General features: G+C 46.2%; 1 protein-coding gene across 3 annotated transcripts in view; it reads right to left on the reverse strand.

Moving 5' to 3' along the window:
* slc6a9 (solute carrier family 6 member 9) overlaps nt 1–27,294 on the reverse strand; it is a 259,865-nt gene that overhangs the window by 26,455 nt on the left and 206,116 nt on the right. For all 3 annotated transcript variants that reach the window (XM_038794114.1, XM_038794115.1, XM_038794113.1), the window contains 6 exons: nt 26,219–26,350; nt 23,710–23,971; nt 10,718–10,850; nt 7,025–7,159; nt 4,649–4,752; nt 1,073–1,310 (listed from right to left, as the gene is read on the reverse strand). In XM_038794114.1, the coding sequence (XP_038650042.1) occupies nt 1,073–1,310; nt 4,649–4,752; nt 7,025–7,159; nt 10,718–10,850; nt 23,710–23,971; nt 26,219–26,350 (1,004 nt within the window). The remainder of the gene's footprint in view (nt 1–1,072; nt 1,311–4,648; nt 4,753–7,024; nt 7,160–10,717; nt 10,851–23,709; nt 23,972–26,218; nt 26,351–27,294) is intronic.

Consider the following 27,294-nt stretch of genomic DNA (forward strand, 5'->3'; position numbering starts at 1 on the left):
CAATGTATAACTTTAAGTTTAATTTACATTTATATTTGTGTGTTGAGAAAAGTGGATATGGTTTTGGTTTCATTAAGTTATTTTGTGAGCTCGGTTTTGGGAGGTCGGGAGGACCTCTTCGCATAAAGGTCAGGTTTTCTGGATTTGTTTCTACACAAGCATTTTTAATGAGGTTTCACAACCATTGCAGTGAAGAGATGGGTTACCAAGAGGTCAGCAGTTTAGTGATTTGGGGCAAAAAACACAAACAGCAGAAAAATCTGCTGTTGCCGAGCGACAGGGGTCCAATAACATAGAAAGGTTCAGATTGTGTGTGTCAGAGAGTGAAGACAGGAGGTCTATGCTCTCTAGTAAGAAATCTTGCAAGGCTGGTTCGGAACTGAGTTTAGGAAATTCATGTTTTTGCTCTGCAGTTGAAGTAACAATCAGTTCAGAGTGCAATTTTGGATATCTCAGGAAGAGATACGTTAGTGAAAAAGCATCAAGCGAATGCTCAGAGTTTCACTGGAAGAAAATTGTTTGCAACTGGCCTAGCCCAAGCAAGATAGTGTTAAGATAGTGGTAAATCTCCACTGGGCGTTTGCGTCTATAAGGATAAAAGAAATAGCGTGAGTTTGAATCATTTTCTTGTGTTTGTGTTTGGATCGTTCCAACCATTTTGTCTGGTGTAATATAGTTCATTTTACCATGTTTAATAAATGTTTTATTCTTTATGTTAAAAGTTCATCAGTAAACTCCTGTGAATTTATTCAGTAACTTTCCTCCACGGTTTCTGCAAAAAAAACAAAGTTAGGCTCTAACAAGCCAGGTTTCATCCTGGTATCTGACTTGTCCAATATTAACATCAGCTGGGATTGTGGCATCATGCAATACAGCCTTGTTTTACTTTCCAATAAGGCCAATTGACTGAATTTCTTCGAAGCTTCTGCAGCCCTCAAAGTCAAAGAGAAAGCCAAAACTCTGAGCGCTTGCCTCTAGGTGTTTTATTCAATGCAGTTTTCATGAATCTGTCAATTCTTTATTCTAACTGAAAACTGCCATTCAAGGAAACAAATTGGAAAGTGTCTCTTACCTGTGTGCCCAGGCCCAGCAGAATCAACATGAAGAAAAAGAGAAGGGACCAGAAAGGTGAGATTGGCAGTAATGTCAGGGCTTCTGGGTATGCCACAAAGGCCAGTCCGGGACCATGGTCTGCTACTTTTGACACGTCGACTCCTAGATGTGCAGCCATGAATCCAAGAATGGAGAAGATGACAAACCCAGCATAAACACTGGTCGCGCAGTTGGTAATACTGATGATGATACTGTCCCTGCAACAACGAGAGGGGAAACAGTAAGAGATGAAGGTGAGATTTAAAGAATGAAAGAACTCAGTGAATTCAGCATCGAACTGCCCTCTTGCAAACACCATTACTTATTACTATACCACACCTTAGATGCAGTTCTGAAATTTAACTTTGCTTCTGATAGTCCCCCATCAGGGATGGTGGGACCCCTAGAAAATGGCACATTGTTTCAAACAATCCTCAGAATTTATTCAACACCTTATTAGGGATCAAACCTTGCCCTCCCCTGACAAGACAAGTCATGGGCAGTGGTCAGAGGGGCTTTCAATGGGCCAGTGGATACCACCCCTGTTCACAGCCAGGACACTAGACCATATAATACCACCAGACCAGACAGACTTTGCCACCAAGGTGGTTTGCTCAAGTCAGAAAATTTCCCAACTTGATAGATCAATCTTGATCAAATGTGCCCGATACACACAATCTTTCTCTGGCCAGGGGGTAGGTTTAGGGTGGAGTCAGGCCAGTCGGAAGCAGAGTGGCAATGGCCATGGGGGTGGGGGGAATGCCAAGGCAGGCTGGTTCACCCAACAGGTACGGCATACATAATCAATGAGCCATATAATTACAATGGCATGTGCGCATTTGTTGAGAGAAAGAAACACCTATTCACAAATCTTTGTTTGAAAAATCTTTGATTATAGAACCCTATAAAGGTGTCAGTCAGGCTGATCATTATCATATCAATAACTGAGCCAGAAAACACTTTACACCTCTTAATGAACCTCTTGTCCCAATAAACATTGAGATATTGACAAAGGAGATCATGGAAAGAATAACTTGTTATAACCACTTAAGAATGTCAAAGTCAAGTTCACTTCAATTGTCGAAACCGAACCCTCTGCTAAGCTAATGCTTTTATTGTTCTGAACTCACAGCCAAGCATACATAATGAGGCCATGGGGCCAGCCAGATGGAAGTGCACGATGCAGGCTTGCTACTCGCAGTCTTATCCTACTTCAGTGAAAATTGGGGTCACTGGGAATAGGGGTGGGAATCCAAGAATTGGGTCCTGCCCTCCAGTTTTAAATGGCGCGGAATTGTCCCAACTCCGAGAAAATTCGGGCCACGGTTTTTTGTACAGAGTTTGGTAAACTGACTGGGTACTTGCCTCCACACAGTAGAGGAGAACATGATTAATGGAGTCCAGGTTAAATTGACTGCCAAAAGAATGGCAAAACTGCGTTTCCTTTTGAAAGCAATGTAGCCAGATTGGTCTCCTTGCTCAGATGCACTTATGAGAGAGTTGGGGAGGTTGGGGAATCGGGGCTGTCAGGGTAGCTAACCTTTGGAGGCTGAAAGGCATTCAGGAAATGGAGGGCTATTTGAAATAGAGTCAACACCTGTATTGTAACCTGAGGATTCCTTGGGCTAAAAGGAGAGACAGCTTGAGACTGTATGGGTTGGATTCTTCGTTCTGAAGAGGAAGGGCGTGATTTAATGGCCACGCTGAGGCTGAAAAGCAGCTCACCACGGTGCAGCATGGCTGATATTTGCCAGGATATCCCGCTCCTGGGATCAACCCGACTCGCAACTCCTCGCGAGATCTAACGCAATCTCATGAGATGTTGCGATGTGAATCCAGCCCATTGCCCACGTTTTTGCAAGTCTGCATATTAGAGCGAGATAGCTAGTCTCACTTCAATATGCAGATTACTGAGTTACTCGAGGCGTGGGATAACTCTCTCTTGCCTCAGTGACCTCGGGCGATCGTTGTTCAGTACTGGTCTCAACAAACAGTGACAAGACGGAACGCCACTTGTGGGGGTCTTGCAGGGTATCGGAGGCCCCCAGGTACATGCCCTTTGGGCAGGGTGATACCCTGACCCTGCTGGTGCCACCTGGGCAGTGCCAGCCTTGCACCCTGGCAGTGTAACCAGTGTGCCAGCCTGACACTGCTGAGGTGCCCTGGTGGCACTGCCATCTGGCAGGGGCACTGCCAAGGTGCCATGCTGGCATTTTTTGTGCAGGTGTGATCGGGCGGGCGGGGGGCGGGGGGCAAGTTTTGGTGGGGTCTGATGATCCTCCCATAGTGTATTAGGGCTTGGGCGGATCGTGACGGGCTTCCGAGGCCTTGGAGATCAGGACGTCATTTAAAAATGGCATCCTGATCTCTCGCTACAATGAGGAGTGCCGGCAAGCGGAGCTCCTCATTGTACAAAACAGGCTATGTACGGCCTCGGCCATGTGTTCCCCGTTGAAGTTCCTTTTCAAACACCAGTTGTGTTTTATAGACTTGTGTCTCTCAGTATCACGAGTGCCGGGAAACACGCGGCTAATTGCTCTAGCTATGGGACTTTGTTCCCATTTAGTTAAATCGAACCCTATGTCTTCCTGCCGGCAGAGACTCGCTCCTAGTCACTGTTGATACCAGGAGCGGCATCCAGATGCGATTCTCTCTCCTTTTCCATGCAAATTTATGCATAGAGGAGAGTTTGCGGGATTGTGTTGGACTCCGATATTGGGCCGCCATTTTGAGCGGGCGGCCCAATACTGAGGTCTGGCAGCTGGCCCCTCTTTCCCCCACAACTCAAATCCTACCCTGCCCCTTCCGCTGGCAAGTAGGAGCATCCTCCCTCCCCCCACGGGAATAATGTGCCCCCAACCCGCAAAGCACGCACACATGAGGGTGTCCCGACCCTTGCGCACTGGTGCCTCCCATCGGAGACCCCCATCAGGGATCACAGTCTGAAAGTTGAAGAGCAGTCCAGGCAGTAGGGTGAAAAATCATTGCATTTTCACTTATCCTTTCCTACCACCTGCCGCCTCAGACAAATATGTTTAAAGCAGCAGCTGTTACAAGTGTCAAAGGCTTCCTCGAAAGCCAAGTACACTTCAAAGGGCTTGAAATCCCATGACAGATTTTAAAATGCAAATTTTTCATTGAATTTCACACAGCAATGCATTGCATTAGCCAGTGATTGGCAGTTTTATTACCTCAGCGACAAGTTTTTGGTGGATTGATGATCTATCTTTTCCTTCACGCTGGAATGCATTTCCATTACCCTGCTTTGATGTTAACCAACCGCAATGCATATAAGCACTCTTGTAATGAAGGGACTTGTTTGTACGGTATTCCTTTTCCAGCCCAGCCCTTGACTGGAAAAGTTATTGGCCATGCTCATCTGAATTTATATTTTTGAAACTGGCCACTATTTGGGTTTGGATCAAGAGGTTTAGTTTGTCTTGGCACTAAAACAGCCAGATAATGTCAACCATTCCATGAAGAAAGTCATGAACAATAAAATGCTAAAGTGGATTACATAAGGAGTTAAAGCAAAAAGCTGTTTTCATTCCCTAACCTGTAGCAGTTATTGTGAAACTTGTTGTAAGATGCCATGGTTATCAGGCCACCCCACGCACATCCCAGGGAGTAGAAAATTTGGGAAGCAGCATCACCCCAGACCTGGAATCGAATGCAAAACAGACAACTGTTAACATTTTACATAATATAATGGGCTGGGTTCTTCGTCTGCGGGGTCCTCCGTTTTGCCGGTAGCGCACTCACGCCCGCAGATTTCCCAATGGGGTGGGGGTGCCCACAATGGGAAAATCCATTGGTTGGCTGCTGCGACGGAGAGTCCCACTGCTGGTAGGGGGTGCGGGCGTACTGGAAAACGGGTGCAGCGGGGACGGAGAATCCCACCCAATATTTTTAAGGTATTCATTTGCTCAACAATCTATGAGAATTGTGATTCCGAAACATTTTCCCCACAAGCCATTTCCTAGATGGGCTGCAGATATCCACACAGATGTTAGCTCATTATCCGAGTAGGATGTATCAATTTTTTCCACACAAATTTTTTAAAAATACATTCCCTCCCATCTCTAATGTGCAAGCCACCTGAGTGTATCTATTCACACTGTAAATTCTATGGCAATTTACCTCGTGTGGCATCGCTATCCCAGCATTACAGCAAAGAAACTTTACCACCATCAGTTGGAAACAGTCTGTAACTGGACGCTTGGACTATGGTAGGAGTTCCCCTGGTTGAATTATTTCCCCAAAAGGGGTGGAACCGTTGAACTTCAGCTGGACTGTAAATGGTGATAACAGATCAGCTCCAAGTTGCACACAGCTTCACATAGAACATAGAACAGTACAGGCCCTTAGATCCTGGTAGTGTTTCATAGAATTTACAGTGCAGACGGAGGCCATTTGTCCCATTGGGTCTGCACCGGCCCTTGGAAAGAGCACGCTACTTATTCCCAAACCTCCTTATCCCCAGATCCCAACCTAACCTTTCTGGACACTAAGGGCAATTTAGCATGGCCAATCCACCTAACCTGCACACCTTTGGACTTGTAGGAGGAAACCGGAACATCCGGAGGAAACCCACGCAGACACGGGGAGAACGTGCAGACTCCACGCAAACAGTGACCCTAGCCGAGAATCGAACTTGGGACTCTGGACCTGTGAAGCAACAGTGTTAACCACTGTGTTACCGTGCTGCCCTCACTGTGCTACCGTAACAACCCACTACTGCCCAGCTTATACCCCTACTGAAGGTGGAAATAATTCCATTATTTTGCCTAAACTCTCTTTAGCATCCTGCCTGATCTGAATAATCGGTCTGAGAATAGGTAAAATTAAGGAAATCAAGGTCATAATTCCTTCTTCTACCAAATGATTAGATGGTGTGCAGAATTTCCAACTACTGTGTGTTTTTCTGATGGGATGCTGGACAACCTGCAAAGATAGAGCTGGTTGGAATTGGTTCTTCACTTCTCTCTCCCTGCGAGGTAGCACCTGGTTTCTACTTGACCCTTTCATAGAAACTATGAAAACAGGAGCAGACCATTCGGCCCTTTGAGCCTGCTCTGCCATTCATTAGGATCATGGCTGATCATCCAATTCAATAGCCTGATCCCGCCTTCCCCCCATGTCCTTTGATCCCCTTTGCCACAAGGGCTATATCTAACTGCTTCTTGAAAACATACACTGCGGGATTCTCCACCGGCGGGATCGTCCGCTTCGCTGGCAGCGCACCCATGCCCGCGGGTTTTCCAATGGCATGGGATAGCCAGAATGGGAAACCCCATTGGCCGCCTGCTTCAACGAAGGATCCTGCCCACAATGCTTTGGACTCAACTACTTTCATCAGTAGCGAATTCCACAGGCTCACCACTCTCTGTCCTGAGGCATTTTCCTCATCTCTGTCCTGAACCATCTACCCCACATCCCCCCATGGTACACTGGGAATTTGTAACAAAGACAGATAACATAATCCAATTCCAGGGCCATAACTTTCCGGCTGTTCATGCCGACGGGTTGCATAGAAAATCCCACCCCGATTCTCTTTTCTCACCTAGTGGTGCACCAAGATAGACTTTGACAGTTTCCATAGACCGGAACAGGTCACTAGTCTATGCCAGAGGCTTAGAGCTTGAGAGACGCCACTCCACATCAAGCGAGTTGCTCCTGCTCTTACCGCCAGCTATTGGCACTTTGGAAGGATTTGCAGGTTGACGCTCAACCTGTTTGGCCGTATTGAAAAGGCACCTGCCTTGAACATCGAGTCCTGGGGTGGGACTCGAACTCAGGGCTTCTGGATCAGAGGCAGGGACACCACCTACACTCGCCAAAGGAACAGAGCATATTGCCACCACCTGATCTTCAGGAACCCAGTACTTTTCTGCCTGGACTCTAGTAAAGCTACAAGCCATAGTCGACACACCTTTGCATCTAAAATCTTGTCCCACTGAGGCGTGAGATAGTACTTGATGCCAGTGACAGCTCCATCCAGAGTAATTCCACGGATGAACAGAATTGTCAGCACCACATATGGGAAAGTTGCTGTGAAGTACACCACCTAGAAAAAGAACATAGTCAATATTCACGGTGGGTCTGACAATACTAAACAATAAAAGGTTATTATTATTAATATTTGATTACCATTCCTTGACTAGCTGGTTTTATGTGAGCAATAATGGAATGAAGCGGAGCAGTTGAACAAAAACCAAACCAGGAAATTTAAGTTCAGCAAGGTCTTGCCCGGTTACAAAAAAAAGTGGAATGAAACACTGATTCGTGGAGGAGCAAAGTTGCTCCTTGTTTTTAAAATATAAAAAGGGACTCAAAATGGTTTTAAAGTAATTTTTTTTTTAAATGGCCAAATTCTATGAGTGAGCTACTGTGCTTTGTAAAGCTTTTACGTAAAACATGAGGAACAGGAGTTGGAAGGAATGGCCCATGAAGAACATGGCTGATCTTCTTGTTCCACTCTGAAATTCTGCACTATTCCCACACAATTCCTTTAATATCCAAAAATCTATTGATCTGTGACTTGAATGTACTCAATAACTGAGTATCAACAGCTCTCTGCAGTAAAGAATTCTAAAGATCTACAACCTCTCGAATAAAATAAATTCTCCTAATCTAAGCCCTAAATGGCCATCCCTTTATTTTGAGACTGACCCTAGTTCTAGACTCGCCAGCCAAGGGAAACATTTGCCCAACATCTACATTATCAAACCTTTAAGAATTTTACATATTTCAATGAGGTCACCTCTTATTCTCTTAAACTCTAGGGAATGTAGAGCCCGGCAGGATTCTCCGAACCCATTCGACCTGTCACTGCTGCCAACAACAATGGAGAATTCGGTGCTCAGCCAAAACACACCGGAGCAGGAGAATTCCAGCCGCAGGCGAGGTCACCGAATTCTGGCCCTAGTCTACTCAATCTCTGCTCATAGGACAACCCCCTCACCCAGGAATCAATCTAGTGAGCCGTTATTACATTCCCTCTAAAGACAGGTGTATTCTTTCTGAGGCAAGGAAACCAAAATTGAACAAAGTGTGGTGTACCAGGTGTGGTCTCATCAAAACCCGCTATGATTGTAGTAAGACTTCTTCATTCTTATAATCCAATCCCTTCATAATAGACTTATATACCATTGGCTCTATTGATTGCTTGGTGCACCCACAAGGCAATTTTCTGTGTGTGTTCAAGGTCATCCGTTTCCTCTGAATACCTGTGAAGTTCTGTTTTTTAATTTCAACCTCAAACTCTCTTAGTAGAACCTTATTCCAAGTTCTACCTATGTCAACGATTCCTATGTAGACCACAACAACTGGGTCTTTCCCCTCTCATTTCACCTCCAGCAGTGAGGAGATATCCTTACCCTTGGCCCCTGGCATCTTCAGAGCATACAGCCACCATGTGTCTCCCTGACTACCACTACCACATCATTTTTCACTCCCCCACCCCACCCCACCCCACCCCACCCCATCTTGAATGGCCTCCTGTATCACAGTGTCATTTTGCTCATCCATCACTGGCATAAGCTGCAAGATCCCTCTACTTGTTGGGTATGGCCACAGGCTGCACCTCCAGCACTGCACTTTGGGACCCCACACCTTCTAAACTAGGAGAATTCATTTGCTAAATCTGCTCCAGAAAGTGTTTGGCTTTTGCAAATCTGTTGGAACTGATGAACACAGAATATTGCTCAGCTATTTATTTTCTTCCTCAAATCTCTCACCATTGGTCAAGAGACCAACTTGCTAACTAGGAAGGATGTTGGGTTACTGACCCCTAAGTTTTGGAAGAGAGTGGCTACTGCTTAGCTGTGGAGAAGGCTCACAATATATTAACTTTTATTAATTAATCTTTACTCCCTTTTAGGGTTAATTTGTTCTTGTCCTCATAGTTGCAGTTGACTTCCTTCCAATCTCTCTCTTTAGACAATGAGGTAAATTGGGTGATATTGAATTGGCTGTCCCATGATACACCCCACCCATTTTTCTTCTTCAAGGAACATCAATTGGAGTGTACAATGTGCAGCCAATCATGGGTCGCCTATTTCATACCAGGACAGATAACTCAAATCACCTTGCCTCTATTCAGAACCTCCATCTAACCCAGCTCAGACTTAAGTTGATCCTTTGAGGATTCACTGCTGAGATTCTGGTACCTCTCACTCTGGAAACTAATTTGAGCATATAACGTTAAATTGATTGACAGTTGGTGTTCCTGGGTGTTTGAAGATGCGGACTGAGCACTTTAATATTCTCCTCATTTGAATTGAAGTTTCTGGGTCTACATTTCACAGAAAGATTTGGATATTCTCACAGCCCATATCTTGGACTGGCATTACCACAAGATATTTGGCAATGTGGGACATATTTTGATTTGAATAAAAGTAGTCACTGGCTATTTTTTTTCTTTTTCTCAGTAACGTTCTTCAGATGTTTGGGGGGGGGTTCCAATTTTGAGTGTGATGAGAATATTGATAGAAACCAGATCAATCCCAGTAATATATAAGAAATCAACTGATTCCATGTTAAATGCCACAAAGGTTTTTATATCTACCTATTGGTATTGTAGTTCAGGGGAGAAGTGTTGCAGGGTTAAAATGGAGAAATGCTCTCTGTTTTCCTGGAAGCACTGCTGGGAAGAGATGTCTGAGTGCTCTGCTTTGTCCATCAGTACCCAGTAGTGAATTCTTTGGACTAGATTTAATCTGGCCCATTGCAGCAGAATAAATGGTAGCTGGGCCCACTAAATTGCGTGTCAATCACCCAACCTCCTGCAATTAAATTGGAGGTGGGAATGGGCCCCTGGAAGGAACTTGCATTCTCATGGGTTGTCAATTAGACTCATTATTGAGCTGTTTGAAAGCAATTATCCCTGAGCATTTAGTGATGGCTCAGGGATTGAGTATGATTGGCGCGGCTATCCCGTGCCTCCTGAAGGCCACCAGGCAAACTCTGTCATGTTTGCCTGTGGCCTTCTGCAGGGAATCTCCTTTTTCAAGGGAAATTAGTGCCTGATCGAGGCTCCCAGAATTGGGAAAGGCACCCCCTTGTCTCTTCGCTTCCAGTCCCACATCAGCTCCCTCCCCATGACCCATATTGTGCCCTCACTCGCTTAAGTCCAGGTGTCCACGACAATCACTAACCCTGCAGCACTACTGGTAGCAGCCACTGTGCCCGGTGGCACTGCCGACAATGGGGAGCTGCCAGCCTCTGATTGGCTGCCAGCTGTTGGCTGGTGCGATTTCAGCTCCCAAGGCCCTGAATCATGGGGTGGGCCCTTATCTGGCCAGCTTAAGAAACCAGACACGGATTTTCCACAGGTTCTCCAACAGGTGGGCGGGGCCAATGTCGGCAATATTAAATTCCACCTGTGATGAAGCCTCGAACCTTCGTCCCATGTAACGCAGTAACAGGAGACTGTGGTCTTTAAGGGAGGCTGCCGTTGTAATCTGGGAAATCACTTGTAATCTGGAAAAACTAGCACTTCCCTCTGTAGGAGACGCAATTAGTCCAACTCTCAATCTTTACTCAGTTCCAGCCACCTTTGACCAGTGTTTCCATTCACATTGTTCCAATTGTGTAATTGTAAAAAAAACAGCAGGACACTTACTTTTCCCGACGACTTGACCCCTTTAATGAGGCAGAGGAAGACCACAACCCAGGCCACAAATAGACAGCCCAGCAATGGCAAGCGAACCTCCCCAAGGTCTCCAATCCCATCGGACAGCTTCAGCACGTAATAACTGTCAACAAATATGATCATAGTCAGTACATATTCCAAAATTGTCAAACTGTATTCACCTCCTCCAAATTCACGCTAGACCTTTCTATAACTTACCTTGGTTTCAATCGCGACAGAAAACTGGGATTTTTGAAAGAAAAACAAAGGAAGACAAAATCCTAATAGGAAGCAAATATTTGGGGTAGCATGGTGGCGCAGTGATTAGCACTGCTGCCTCACGGCACCGAGGTCCCGGGTTCGATCCCACCAACTGGCCTGATGGTCTCAGCCACCGTTTATCCCCATCACTTACTTACCAAGAATCTCTTGTCCATTACTGTTAAGATACATTTTTCATATATTTCAGCTCACCCTCATACACTTAGCAATCACAGCCACATCTCACAGCTTGTGCATACTGCCACATCAGTCAAACAGACTGCGTGACCTTCACTGACACACTTCCCTCTTTCTTGCAGGGCAACGTGCCGCCGGAAGGCAGCAGGAGCTAACTAGAGAGACTGGCGTGCCTGCATGGAGGAGGCAGTGCTGTCATTGCTGCAACACCCATTGCTGAGGCCATGGCCAACAGTGGGATAAAAACAATGAAGAGGACAGCATCTTCACACTTAATCTTCTTTCTCACAATCCACCTCCCCCTCACCCCATTCTAATATATATGCTGAAGTTGGTGTAAGCATGCATCGTTTAATTCCCCCCTTTCCCCACATCCCAATCTTACCCTGCTGTCTTTCTCCTATCAGATAGACAAGAGACGCAACTTAAGCAGTCAGCGAAGGAATTCCATTAAGAAAGTGATGATGAAGATATAGCGCCGCCACTTGATTTTGCATTTGCATCCACCAGCTCCAATACTGACACTGCACCTACCCAGAGGTTTTGGTGGAGGCAGGATCCGCAGATGGTGAGACAAGGGCACAAGTAGGCTGCAGCCAATGTGGGGGGCACGCGTGTTGAGGGAAAAGTCACAAAGGGGTTCTGCTGCAGAGAAGTCAGATGAGCACACTGATGGGGCAGCTACAGAGAAATGCTGATAGTATATGCATAAAAGAAATGCTTGGTGCATTAGGAAACGTGCAGGAAATCCTCTGGTCAATGTTGGAGGAGGAGCATGACGGAGCCCAGCACCAATTTGGCAGACAGCAGTACGCACAACTTGGAGTTAATTCAGACAAGTGTGAAAGTGGTGACCAAAATCTCCTTTGCACACTTGTGAAATCAACCATGATGCATCGTCGGGTGACCATTTTTGCAAGTTCCTTTGCATCACAAGCAGCAGCCATGCTATGCCTGAATGCAGCACTGAAAGTTCAGGTTATTATCCGGCAAGTTCAGCTTGTTGCTCTGAAAACTCAAACTGATGCCATCAAGACATCACTGTGCACAAGGTCTTGCAGGCAGCGTGACACAACAATCCAGCTATCTGTGCTCCCAACAGATTACCACAACTAGTTAGTTATTCCTGCTGCTGCCTGTCAGCTGAGATTGAAGGTGTCATCCGCAGCCTGGAGTTGCTTGAGCTTGTACTCAAAGAACATCTGCAGCCTCTTCCACTTAAAGTCACCATCCTTTCACCAGCCCTTTTACAGTCACTGGGGCAGCGTTAAGAGCAATAGGCCAGGCAAAGGAACAGAGAGGACAGAAATGAATAGAATACACAAAAATAATGAATGTACATGGAGGGCATGTACTCAGGGAATGCACAAGGATGATTTAGGGATGTTTACATGCAATATGGCATAATTTTGTTTACAAATTTGGTTTCAAATATCTATTTTGTGGCAGATTTAATGTTTGCACTGTGGCTAACTGAACGCCATGATGGTCAGTGACAGAGGAGAGGGACATTGTGTGGCTGTTGGTGAATAGGTAATGCTGCAGGGTTCTTCACAGATCGCCTGGTTAGAAAGGGGTTGTCTAACCCTCCTCCTCCCTTCTTCTCCCTCCTAATTTTCTTCTCTTCTCCTTTTTGGCCTCCTCCTTCTCAGATGCTTGCTGTATAGCTGGTGGCAAGAACCATCGCTCATGATGGCATGGCAGCACACCCAACAACAGAGCACAAGAAGTTTAAACCCCTCTGCTAAGTACTGCAGCGCTCCCCCTGAGCAGTCTGGGCTGTGAAAGCATGGTTTCAGAATGGCAACGTGAAATCTCAGCTGTGTCACCAGCTTTCGCCCTTGCCGCCCACTAGCCACTCTTTGGCACACATACAGCTGCAGAATGAAGGCATCATGACTCCTGCCAGGATACTAGGCTCTGACCTGCCACATTGCCCATTGTCACACAGCAGATGGACATTGACTGAGTGGGACACTTCCTGTTCCATTATAAGCTATAGAGTTGACATCCAGACCACACAAAGCGATGTGCGTGCAGGCAATGGCACCTTGCACCATGGCTGCAATCCTAGGAAAGTCACATGCTCACTCTGCTTGCTTCTCTCTGGCGGGTTGAAATTAAGTGGAGTTATCTCTCTTTGGTTGTGGAGAGGCTCAGTGAGCTCCATTGTAATACAGTACAAAATATCTCCTATTCCTACTTAGAAGGACCTAAAGAGATAAAAGTTCACCAGATTATGGACAGGAGGGGGTGGGGGTTAATTTAAACAGCACTAACTTCTCCTCTCACCACACGTCCATAAGTAAAAAGGTCCTTTGATTTCTTTCCCTCTTTATGAGCAGTGGCATATTTCCCAACCCCTCGGTTTTGCTGCTTTTTCTTTTAATAGCCCCTATGCAATCTTGAGATAGGATGAACTCAAAGGGTTAGTTTTTTTGCAGAGACTCAAAATACAAAGGGACAGTTGCAATGTCACCTCGACATTCAAACTGTAAAGGGAGGGTTGGAAAAAATAAAACATTTACAGCGCAGAGGCCACAGAGCATAGAAATATTGTTTCAAATGGGTTACAGAGTCTCGAATCATAGTCCAATGAGGTATTCCTTCACAGGGGTCAGGAGCCTGAAAACCGATGCTGTGTATTTCACTTTTCTGGTGCTGTTCACTTCACGCGATAAGATAGGCACATGGAGATGAATCCGTCTTGTAGGCGATGGTACAGAATTTCCAGCAGAAGCTATGTAGATGGGGCCAACTGTTCAACCTGGGCAAAACTGCTTTTCTGTGAGACTGCCAGTTAGATGGTAAACGGCAGTTCAGCAAAGCAATAGTACTTGTTCCACAAGCCAGAGGCCCATGTCACATGACCTCCTACCTCTCCAACCAGCCTTTGACAAAGGAAATGTATCCATTGTCTAGTTTCCGAAGACTGTTAATTGCCTCAGCATTAGGAATCGAAAGGAAGGTTGCAGACAATCCATCTCCTTGTGGTCAGCATGGGTGATGAAATGTAGATGGGCTTTGAATATCTGTCTTTGAGGTTGGGCTATGCAGCCCGCAAGGGTGGCAATTAGTGATTCCTCAGAGATAACGATATATGGGTTTCCCTAAAACTGCCAGGTGGCATTCAGGGGTCCATAGTTTTCAACCATTTTACTGATCTTTCCTCAGTTTCTAAATTTTAGAAATAGAAATGAGCATATCCAAATATTTTATAAAAATATACAGTGCGAGATCTTAGTCCCTCGCAACAACTATAGGTACTTTCACAATTACTGGCAATCTGATCCTTGCCCTGTTGTGAGATTGTAATTGCAGCTGCAACAAATGGTAGCTTTCTGTGAAGATGTCTTTAGTGAAGTATAAATATCTTATGCACTGTTTCTCACTGGAGCAGAATTGCTCCTTGAATAGCCAAGGTAGATATGGCCTCCTGCCAAATCTCCTTCTCCCATAGTTCATCCTCCCTCTTCCTGCTCTGTATTGCCTTTCTTCATTCTCCAAGTTAAGCTATATTCAAAGGAGAGTATTTCCTGGTGTACAACAATCTGGCAGCAATCAGTTTGTTCAGAAATCTTGAAGGCAGCAAAAAAAAAAAAAAAAAAAAAAATCCTTGAGCTCCTGCCACACCACTCCTGCTAGATGTTTGAAACAACTATGAAAAGCACCAAACACTCACAGAATTGTAGGAGCAGACAGAACAAATAAAACTAACTTGCAAGCAGCTGATGATCTGTTAAAATTGTGCTTTAGGCAGTACTTTCTGCGGTTGAAAATGGGTTCAGCTGTGTGAAGTTAAGAGAGGTCACTGGGTGAAGTGTAGGACACTGCCTCTCTGTATACTTCTCGTGGGTGTTCACTGAATTAATGCTAATGACTGTATCAAAATGGCGCGATCCATTGCATAAATATGTGCTTGCTGAAGGACACCATTTTGGAACTCAAGGGACATTGGTAGCACTCAAAAAACAGACCAATTACTCCCTGGTTGATTTCAGACAAAGAATGGAGATCAGTAAATAATCTCCAAAGCAAACTGCTGTTAAACCTTAATCTGACTGAATGATTTGACAGATTAATGGTAGGGAAATGTTTCAGCGGAACAACAGCTTCCTTCAGTCTTGTGGTGCAGACAAAACCTCTTAAAAAGACACACTATTACTTCCTGCTGCTGAATAGCTGTTGACAGAAAGCAACTTATTTATAGCTGCAAATCAGTCGGAAAGTTTTAATCTCTCATGCTTTCGTTTAGCATTGATTTAGAAACATTGTCCTGCTTTACTTATCAGCGACAGATTCCTTTACAATTCTTCTCTCCAGTTTAGAATGCACTAATTACTGTTGTTCATTGTCTCAAAGTCTCGACGTCGCCTATTGAATATGCAAAAGGCATTTTCATTTCAGCTATTATTTCTCGGGTAATAATATGCACAGTTCTTGGCTACACAGCAGTAGTGAGGAAGCCTGTTTCACATACCTTTGACAGAATTGCTATTGGGGTCGCATACTGTTCAGCATGCATGCAGCACAACACAAGTTTGTGCCTGTGATTACCTCAGGCAGGCTGAGTACCCATCTTATTGCTGCCATTGAGGGTGCAGTATGCTCATCACAAAAGATGCCAGACTTGCTCGCAAAGCACATCGTGATCTCTATTGACAGAGATGTAATAACAGAGACCAGGGAACATTTTATTTTGTGCATAGTACAGAAGGGTTTTTTAAAAAAGCAATTATTTAATGTGTGCATGAAGCAGGGAAACAGTGCTGCTTCAGAACGTCTATCTGCATGACCGCATGGCATCTCATATTCTCTTGTCACATTCTTAGACTTCACTACCATCCTAGCTCCCACGCAGTAATCAACAAGAAGCTAGGTGAGTAACTAACCATTCTACTATCACTGTCCCTCTCAATAGTAATTTTGAAAACTGAAGCTACGATAAAATCTGCCTAATGCCTTGCTTGGCAAATGAACTTCATGGTGTGCGGTCAACCACCAAGAAGATTCCAGGTTCAAATCTTGGTTTACTCATTGATGCAGAGTGCACTTCTTCCAGCTTGAGCAGTGAGTAGGAACGACATTATAATGAGATTCAATTCCCCCAGGGCTCAGGTGAGGGAAAAAAAGTTGGCCAGAATTCAGATTCATTAAAAAAAAAGTTTCGAGTACCCAATTATGTTTTCCAATTAAGGAGCAATTTAGCGTGGCCAATCCACCTACCCTGCACATCTTTGGGTTGTGGAGGCAAAACCCACGCAAACATGGGAGAATGTGCAAACCCCACACGGACAGTGAACCAGAGCCAGGATCGAACATGGGACCTCGGCACCTTGAGACAGCAGTGCTAACCACTGCGTCACCGCGCTGCTCCAGAATTCAGGGGCGAAATTCTCCGACCCCCTGCAGGGTCAGAGAATCGCCCGGTGCCGCATAAATCCTGCCCCCGCCGTGGCCGGAATTCTCTGCCACCTGGGAATTGGCGGGGGCGGGAATCGCGCCGTGCCAATCAGCGTGCCCCCCGCGGCGATTCTCCAGCCTGCGATGGGCCGAAGTCCCGCCGCTGAGAGGCCTCTCCCGCTGCCGTGGTTTCAAGCACCTCTGGTGGTGGAGGGATTGGCAGCACGAGCGGGGCCCCGGGGGGGCGATTGGACCCCAGGGGGTGCCCCCACGGTGGCCTGGCCCGCGATCGGGGCCCACCGATCAGCAGGCGGGCCAATGCCGTGGGGCACTCTTTTTCTTCTGCCGCCACCACGGACTCCACCATGGCGGAGGCGGAAGAGAACCTTCCTACCGCGCATGCGCCGGTGTTGACATCAGCGGCCGCTGACGCACCGCGCATGCGTGAACCGGCGAAGGCCTTTCGGCCAGCCCCGACGCCGGGCGTCAAAGGCGTTGGCGCCGATTTTGGCGGCAGTTGGCGTGGCGCCAACCACTCCGGCGCGGGCCTAGCCCCCAAAGGTGTGGAGAATTCCGCACCTTTAGGGAGGCCCGACGCCGGAGTGGTTGGCGCCACTCCGCTACGCCGGGGCCCCCGCCCCGCCGGGTAGGGGAGAATCCCGGCCCAGATTCATGATTGAAGGGCGGAATTCTCCACTCCCCACGCGGCGTGGGAGAATCTTGGGAGGGCATCCCGACATTTTTTACGCCCCCCTGGCGCCCCCAGCGATTCAACCCCCCCCCCCCCCCCCCGGAAAAATCGCCGCTCGCCGTTTTTCACAGCGAACGGCGATTCTCTGAGCCCGATGGGCCGAGCGGCCGGTCCTTCATTCATGCCCGTTTCACCACGGCAGCAACCACACCTGGTTGCTGCATTCGTGAAACGGGCGCCAGATGCCCGTTAGGGGCATCTAGGGGCCCGATTGGCACGGGTGAACCACGACTATGCTCGGGAGGGGACAGGCCCGCGATTGGTGCCCACCGATCGTCGGGCCAGCGTCCAAAACAGAAGCATTCTTTCCCCTCCGACGCCCGGCAAGATCAAGCCGCCACGTCTTGCCGGGCGGCTGAGGAGGAAGACGGCCACCGCGCATGCGCGGTTCGCGCGATGAAGTCATCCGCGCGTGCGTGGGTTGGAACCGGCAACCCGTGCATGAACGGATGACCTCACAAATGCGCCGTTTTGCGTGTCATTTCCGGCGTGCCGAGGTCGCGGCCTGGAAAGACGGAGGCCCGCTCCCAGCCCCCCGGGTGCGGATGAATTAGGTGCGGGGAGCGGGCCCCGAGGCTGTCGTGAACCTCAGCCTATTTCACGACGTCCATCCCGATTTTTATCGGGAGCGGAGAATACCTCCCGAAATCTATGGGATGAGATTCTCCACGTAATCTGGAACGTGTTTCGCGACGGCAGAGGTGGCCCGCCGTTGACTGGTGGCGGCATCCTCTGGGCCCACCATTGTCAACGGGACTTCTTGTTGAATGCACCCCTCGCTGCCAGGAAACCTGTGGAAAGGATTGCTGTCAGTGGGACCGGAAGATTCCCCCAGCATGAATGGCTGTAAAATTCCGACCATGATCTTTGCCCACGTGTGTGTGGAATTCATGTTGGCATAATCGAGCACAATTATGACAAGTGAACTGCCCAAGAGTGAAAAAGCACTAGATGTTCGGCATCATCTTCCTCTGCCACCTTTTCCCCCTCCTCCCTTACCTCATGCACTTCCCTGATAGGAACATACAAACATACCAACAGGGAGCAGGAGGAGGCCACTTGGTCTTTGAGCCTGCCCCACCGTTCAATAAAACGATGGCTGATCTGCTTGTAACCTCCCACCTAATCCTTCAACCCTTTGTTTATCAAGAATCTATTTACTTTCAAAATATTCAAAGACTCTGCTTCAACCACCTTTTGAGGAAGGGAGTTACAAAGACTCACTGCCCTCTGGGAGAAAATGGTTTCTCCTCACCTGTCTTCAATGGCTGACCCCTTATTTTTAAACTGTAACCCCAAATTCTAGATTCTGCCACAAGGGGAAACATCCTCTCCACATATCCACCCCTGTCAACACCGCTCATTCTTACCGGTTTCAATCAAGTCACCTCGTACCCTTCCAAATTCAAGGGGATGCAAGCCCAGCCGTTCCTCATAAACAACCCATCCATTTCTGGTATTAGGCTGGTAAACGTTCACTGAACTGCGTTACATCTTTCCTTTCCTTAAATAAGGAGGCCAATGCTCCAGATGTGGTCTCACCAATGTTCTTTGCAACAGAAACATCATCTCTCTACATTTAATCTTCATTCCCCTCACAATAAATACCAACATTCTATTAGCTTTCCTAAATATTTGCTGTACCTGAAAACCAGCCTTTTATGATCCATGCACTAGGACACCCAGACCCCTCTGAATCTCAGAGCTCTGCAATCTCTCACCATTTAGAAAATAAGTTCCTCTTTTATTCTTCCTGCCAAAATAGACAATTTCACATTTGTCCATATTAAACTCCATTTGCTAAATATTTGCTTTATGCTGTCTTCAAAACTTACTATCCTACCTATCTTTTGTCACCTGCAAATTTAGCAGCCATACCGTCAGCCCCTTCATCCAAATCATTTATACAATTTGTTAGAGGTTGAGGTTCCAGCATTGATCCTTGTGGCACACAGCTCTTCACATCCTGTCGACCAGAAAAAAACCCAGCTATGCCTACTTTCGGTTTCCTGTTAGCTAGCTAATCTTCTATCCAGGTCAATATGTCACCCCCTACACCATGAGCTTTTATGGTCCACAGTAACCTTTGATGTGGTACCTTAACAAATGTCTTCTGGAAATCTAAGTACGAACAGTACATCCACTGCTTCCCCTTTATCCACAACACATGTGAATCCTTCTAAAACTCCAATAAATTGGTTAAATGTGATTTCCCTTTCACAAAACCATGTTGGTTCTGCCTGAGTGCCTTGAGTTTTTCTAAGTGCCCTGTTATAACATCTTTAATGATAGTTTCTCACATTTCCCTATGACAGATTTAAGCTAACTGCCCTGTAGTTCATGCTTTCGGTCTCCCTCCTTTTAGAATGAAGGAGTTACTTCCCCGAATCTAGTGAATTTTGGAGAACTAAAACCAACGCATCAATTGTCTCACTAGCTACTTCTTTTAAGACCCTAGGATGAAGTACATCAGGACCTGGGTATTTGTCAGCCACAGCTCCAACAATTTGCTAAGTACTACTGCCCTGGTGATTATAATTTTCCTGAGTTCCTCCCTCCCAATTCCAGGGATGTTACTTGTGTCCCCGATAGTGAAGGCCAATGCAAAATACATGTTCAACTCATCTGTCATCGCCTTATTTTCCTTTATTAATTTCCCAGATTCACTTTCTATAGGATCAATGCTCATTTTGTTAAGTCATTTTATTTATGTTTCTATAGAAACTTTTACCGTCTATTATTAATTTCTAGCTAGCTTTCCCCTCATACTCTTATTTTTTTCCTCCTTATTAACCCTTTAGTCTTTCTTTGCTGTTCTTTATATTTTGTACAGTCTTCTGCTCCGTTATCTATCCTGCATAATTATATGCTTTTTCTTTAAGTTTAAGAATAATAATAATCTTTATTAATATCACAAGTAGGCTTACATTAACACTTCAATGAAACTACTGTGAAAATCCCCTGGTTGCCACACTCCGGCGCCTGTTCGGATACACAGAGGGAAAATTCAGAATATCCAATTCACTTAACAAGCATGACTTTCGGGACTTGTGGGAGGAAACCGGAGCACCCGGAGGAAACCCACGCAGACATGGGGGGAACGTGCAGACTCCACACAGACAGTGACCCAAGCTGGGAATCGAACCTGCGTTCTTGGCGCCGTGAAGCAACAGTGCTAACCACTCTGCTAACGTGCCACTCTACTACCTTTTACTTTTTTAGTGAACCACAGATGGTGGATCTGCCCTTTGATTTTTTTCTTTCCTGTCAGAATGTATCTATTCTGAGTATTCTGAAAAACACGGTTAAATATAGAACATAGAACAGTACAGCACAGAACAGGCCCTTCGGCCCTCAATGTTGTGCCGAGCCATGATCACCCTACTCAAACCCACGTATCCACCCTATACCTGACCCAACAACCCCCCCCTTAACCTTACTTTTATTAGGACACTACAGGCAATTTAGCATGGCCAATCCACCTAACCCGCACATCTTTGGACTGTGGGAGGAAACCGGAGCACCCGGAGGAAACCCACGCACACAGGGGGAGGACGTGCAGACTCCACACAGACAGTGACCCAGCCGGGAATCGAACCTGGGACCCTGGAGCTGTGAAGCATTTATGCTAACCACCATGCTACCCTGCTGCCCCTATCTGCTACTGCATCACTGTTGATCTACCCCTTAACCTCATTTGCCAATTCACTTTAGCTAGTTCTGCTTTCATGCATACACAGTTGATTTTATTTAAGCTTAAAATACTTGTCTTGGAACCACTCTTCTTTCCCTCAAACTGAATGTAAAAGTATTATGATCACTGCTACCCATGGCATCTTCACTATGAAATCATTAATTACTCCTGTCTTTTTCCACAATACCAGATCTGGTATAGATGTGTTGTTTCCCACCAGAGCCCCACTATCCTCAAGTTCTGGAAACAATATTATGGGCAGTGCATCAGATCACCAAAATGACCAGGCCCCTTGCAGGGGAATACTGGAGGGCACCACCCAACTGGTACAGACATCAGAATTACATCTTTTGAAACCCAATAGCGTGTTCAATGGTTGTCCTGCTGAGCAGGTGGCATTAGCTGTATCACTTCTGTGCCTCTGTATCAGGCTCCTGCCTTCCTTGTTCCTTAGGATCCATCCATAAGGCCCTGGTGGTGACAACCAGTTAAACATTGAGGGAATGGAACTACTTCCTGTTGATGGATCTCACTGGCCAGAAGCTCATACCTTGATGACCGCATGACTGTAATCGAGGATGCTCTGCACCCGGAGAAATCTGGCAATGGAGGCAAAAACTAATGTCCTCCATCCCTGCAAGGCCATGTCTGTTGTTAAAAGAATGTACTGTCCTGCTCTAGCAAAGAGGGGATAGTAACACGTTCAATGGAGCGTTGTGCAGCTGTTTCTGTGATATCACGACGATCACAGCTGATCTTTAGAAGGAGGCGAAGTGAAAAAGTTCAAGGCTACAGTGACTTTGGCAGCTACCAGCTGGGTATGGTGACCAGTGCTGTGAGGTGCAAGGTTTTGATGATGAGGGCACAGATGTCTGCGACCAACTGCCCCGTGAGTCACAGTCCCCTGCGACATGCATTCTTGGCCCTTTACGGGCAGCTCCATCTTCAACAGTAAATCCTGTGTTGAAGGTTTAGCCTCTGTTGACTACCTGCCCCTCTTCTCTCTCCTTTGCCCTTGTAATACCCGGAGTTTTGCACTTTCTGCAAAAGGTGTCGCCCATTATTGCCACGGGTCCCAGAGTCTGACAGACATTTTCCCACGGCAGCTGACACCTTCCTTTTGGACAAATGGCCAGCCAATTATCCTTGGCAACCTTGTCTAGATTCGTGATGCTGGGAGGTGTCACCACGTTCAAAGCTGAGTGCCCACTTTTCCTGCACCAAGTGCACCTCTTACCAAGTGGCAAGTCCCCTGTTGCCCTGATGACTCTCTTTCATTTTGAAAAAAAATCATTTTTCTTTTTTAAAAGTTTTTTTTCCAATGAAGGGACAATTTAGTGTGACCAGTCCACCTAACATGCATCTTTGGGTAGTGGGGGTGAGACCCACGCAGACACGGGGAGAATGTGCAAACTCCACATGGACAGTGACCCGGAGTCGGGATCGAACCCGGGTCCTCAGCGCGTGAGGCAGCAGTGCTAGCCACTGTGCCACCGTGATGCCCTGCCCTGCTGACTCGCTTACCGGGCTGGGTTAATGTCCTGCGGCAGCCATGACAGGCTCCCCACCATGTACCCTGTTCTGAAATGGACAGCTTCTACAACTTCTTTGTCCATTTACATAATCATGGTCAACACTGGGATTGGCACATTGAAGCTGACACGCTGCCCGAGTACTTTCCAAGTGCCCCTGCCTCGACTCCTGACTTTAGAGGCCCTGAAAATTTGGCTCTGACACTCAGATAATCTATAGTCCCTTCCTTTAGAGGGGCTGGTTTAGCTCACTCGGCTAAATCGCTGGCTTTTAAAGCAGACCAAGCAGGCCAGCAGCACGGTTCGATTCCCGTACCAGCCTTCCTGAACAGGTGCTGGAATGTGGCGACTAGGGGCTTTTCACAGTAACTTCATTGAAGCCTACTCGTGACAATAAGCAATTTTCAATTTCATACTCCCTGCCTTAACTTTGGTGACATTCTGTACGATGAGTTGGAAATTAGATTGGGGCTCAAATATGCCAGAACCCAGCCATATATCAAGGATTCCAATTGGATTGTTTGGAGGAAATCGGGAATGGGGATTTTCTCCATCAGGAGATCCAGTTTCCACAGCCCCTGAGTGGTAGACTTGACAGACCTAGCCAATGAATAGCAGATGTGGCAAATACAGGAAGGATCCAGGCTGAATTTGTGACTTGGAATCCTGAATGTTCAAGAGACAACATTTTTCTTCTAATTAAAAGTACAGCAAATCCTCCCTACTGGAGGAGAGGGCAGTATTGCCCTCCACCTTCCCCACCATCACCTCGAAACCCAAATGCTCTCGTTGGTGGGTGCCCAGCTTTACGACTAATGTGGCTCCAGTCATCATCATCCACAAACAAATGAAAAAAGATCTTCCTGCGGACACTAGGAAGTCTGCCAGGTTCCAAGGCAGACATTGCCAGTGGACCGATCAGAACTTTGACCGGGATGGGCCTACTATAGATTTTCCAACTTTTACACTCAACATGGACAGTGTGCATTGGTGAGGAACCAAAAGATTGCAAATGCCCATGGAATTGTGCCCAACTTGTAAGCCAGGAGAGGACAGTGCTGGAAACAAAGAAATAACAGTAAGCTTCTACTGACATAAAAGTCCCACAACAATACATGTTCTTAACTGGATAGGCTGTTCTTACTTCCAGTACTCCTCACTAGGGCTGGTCCGCTTTGCAGTTTGGTTCAGCAATGTTGAGATGTTTTGTGACAGATCACTGATGTTGGCAGTTCTGTTGGGGTCCAGCATGCTACTGCAGTCTTCCCTGTTCCACTCGTTAGTGCAGTACGTCCATGGCAAAAGCGTAGTCATGGAGGAGAAGAAGTAGTAGAAGGCGATGGAAATGACCACATTGTAGTAGATCCCAATGTACGTGGAAACAACCATCATCCCATACCCCACTCCTGTTCACAAGAATAAGGAATACAAGTCAAACAATTCGGTATGTACATCTCAGGGTTGTTTAGTTGCTCGTTCCTATCAGGAAATGATACACTCATTGAAGCAAAAAACTCTGGTTCTTGGAAGATGTTTCCATTTTATGAAGAAATTGGAAATGCTGACCTTTCACCTCAGGCCAGATATGTCTGTCTTGGAGGGAGATTCCCTCTCTGTGCTGTTTGTAACAAGATGAATTAACAATTTTGTCACAAATAATGCACGGTAGCAATCTTCACCCTGTGGTTCTTGGGATGAGGGTGTCAATTTAGTATCACTGTTCTGAATTGTGGCAACTATGATGTGGGTTTTTAGGGCAAATAGAAAATTGTGCCATTTTCACATACAGATATCTTTCACAATGACAAAAAGAAAGTTTAACAAAGGTTATGGGCTGGATTCTCTGTTTCGCCGGCATCCTCCGTTTCGCCGGCAGCGCACTCATGTCCGCGGATTTCCCGATGGCATGGGGGTGCCCACAATGGGGGAAACCCCACTTGCTGGCTGCTGGGACGGAGAATCCCACTGTCAGTGGGGGCGTGCTGCACCAGAAAATGGGAGCAGCGGGACAGAGAATCACGCCCATTATACTTTACTCAAGAGAAATTAAAAACATAATGAAACAAAGCAACCTGTGAAACAACTAGAAGAAAAGCAGCAAAGATAAAAATAACTTCTACACAGTATGATATAACTTGGGTTCAAGACATTTTCTGTATGCTCACAAATGCAAACATATATATGTATACGTATATGTACAGAATTTGCTTTAGAAACAATTAGGTTGGCCCCCGATTGTTACTATGTGTGGGTGTTGGGGTGGGTGACGAATAGATATATTGCACAATCCCTGGCACAGGGTGTGCACCCGGGAGTTTGAAGAATGGGGTACGCCTGATTGATCAGGGGTGGGAATTGACGCAAGAGCCTTATGCCACTGGGGACCGAAGAGAAAGAGCTACCGTATAAGTGCCAGGGGTTGGGGAGAGGGGTGGGGTGAAGGTGATTCCAAACTAATGGCCTTGTGGGGGAGGGGAAAGTGCAGGGCAAGGAAGCCATGGGGGTTCCTTCCTGGTCTTCTGAACAATCAGAGATGTTACTTAGCCTGGTCTCTTCCAGCCGCTCTAGTGAACCCTGGATGATTTTTTTTTAGCAGCTTTGACAGGAGTAGTTCTTCCGCCCACCCGAATCTTCGTAAAAAGCATGTCAGAGCATCAATGTCGTAATCAGCACCTGACTTACATTTTAATTTGGCCTACATTTAGCCTGTAGTTGGAGCCCTGGTCAATTTTGAAGTTGTTGAGCAGCATGGCCTTGGGTTGGGAAGAGGACTGAGTCTGCTCTTAATCCATCTCACACACCATTTCCGCTGGAGTGGCTAGGGGGCGTGGGGGATGATTACGGTGGGGTGGTTGGGAGGTGTGTGGTTACGGGGATTGATGATGGGGCTGCCGTTAAGATAACACCACCTTATTTTCCTGGTGGATTAGCATGTATGAGCATACAGCAAATAAAAACCACAAGGCCAGCTGGAAAATACAACAAAAATGTCTGATGGACGTGAAGGGTGGAATTCTCCAGCTCCCCTGCGGCGGGTTTTCCTGCGACAGGGGTGACTCGACATTGGCCACTGGCGGGATCTTCCCGTCTTGCCGATGCCGATTTACATTCCTCGTCTGTGCCGCTGTTAGGGAAGCCACGGTGGGGGCTGACCGTGGCGGGATCGGACAATTCTGCCTGTGGGAAGGGCTGGAGCATACCGCCCTTCAAGACTCTGATCAAGTTACAGGACACTGGATTCACAATTGTTTTAAATAGCTTGATTTTCATAAAACATAGCAGCAACTCATTAATATGTCTCTCCCCACATTCCTTCAATATACTGCAACAAATATGGAAAACATTATGATAATTATCATTTTGAAAGACTCGTCTTTGTAAACGTATTTACATTTGATTGTTACACAACTGGCGTTTGTAGTTACATAAATCAAAATTGCTGTAAATATTACATCTTATTGTGGTACAAAATATTCCCTGCCAGCCTTTAAAATGAGTAACAGATACAGGACTCCAGAGTCTATTTGGAGATTCTTCCAAAATCCTTTCAATACAGATCCTTCTTAAGTTACATTACTGTCTCCAGCTTTCCCGTGCTGCCTATCCATTGCCTTGTCGTACAGCACGGTGATCTTTGAAATTGATCCTCTTACCTTTGAACATGGGGTTAACCCTCCACACACCAAGGCAGCCTTGGCTGGTGAACTGCCCAAAGGAAAGCTCCAGAAAAAAAAGAGGAATACCGCAGAAGACCAGCATGATGATATAGGGAAACATAAAGGCACCTTTAAAAAAAGAAGACCCATCATTACAGACTGTACAACCAGTATGTCTAAGAACAGCTTGTTCAACATCTCAGTTTCAGATTGGAATGTTCTTTATCCAAGAACGCAACTGTGGTTAAATTTAACACTAAACTTATAGCTGCCTGTTCAGGATGCATAATGATAAATTATATGATAGGTTGGGGTAGTTATGCTTCATTAAGTTAATTAAGTCAACAGTTCTATTGTTTTGTGCAAGTCAAAGGATAGTTGCCTATACGTGAAAAAAATCCCTACATAAATGTATAAATTTGGAATTTGCTGTATTCAGAACTTAAGCTAATTTTAGGCATTGTGCCTGCTTGGCTGAGTTTCTGGCAGCTGATTTTCACCAACTCTGCGGGGCAGGAATGGGGCAGTGGCACAGCTAAAATGTACATTACTGAGCTCACTGTTCTGTTCCTGCTTACAAGCTGTCTACTACCATTTCCAACCAATCCTGAAATGACCATGTTGCATGCCGGCACTTCATTAAGGTGTGCACATTGGCACCTCCCATGATACACATCATTACAATAATCATCTACCTGTTTTGGCACATGCCACCTTTGAGTGTTTGGGCTCCTGTAGCATGCTATAGTGCCCTTTAGCTCTGTGGGAAGAGTTGCTCTGTCCCAAATGTTACCTGCAGGTCAGTCTTCAGTAGATTACAGGGGATTACACAGAATGTATGGTATAGAAACAGTTCATTGGGCTCAACTGATCTATGTTTGTGCTAATAATAATCTTTACTATTGTCACAAGTAGGCTTACATTAAAACTGTAATGAAGTTACTGTGAAAATCCCCTTGTCGTCACATTCCGGCACCTGTTCGGAAGGAGAATTCAGAATGTCCAAATTACCTAACAAGCATGTCTTTCGGGACTTATGGGAAGAAACTGGAGCACCCGGAGGAAACCCACGC

This window comes from Scyliorhinus canicula, chromosome 4 (assembly GCF_902713615.1).
Source record: "Scyliorhinus canicula chromosome 4, sScyCan1.1, whole genome shotgun sequence".
Lineage (NCBI taxonomy): Eukaryota > Metazoa > Chordata > Chondrichthyes > Carcharhiniformes > Scyliorhinidae > Scyliorhinus > Scyliorhinus canicula.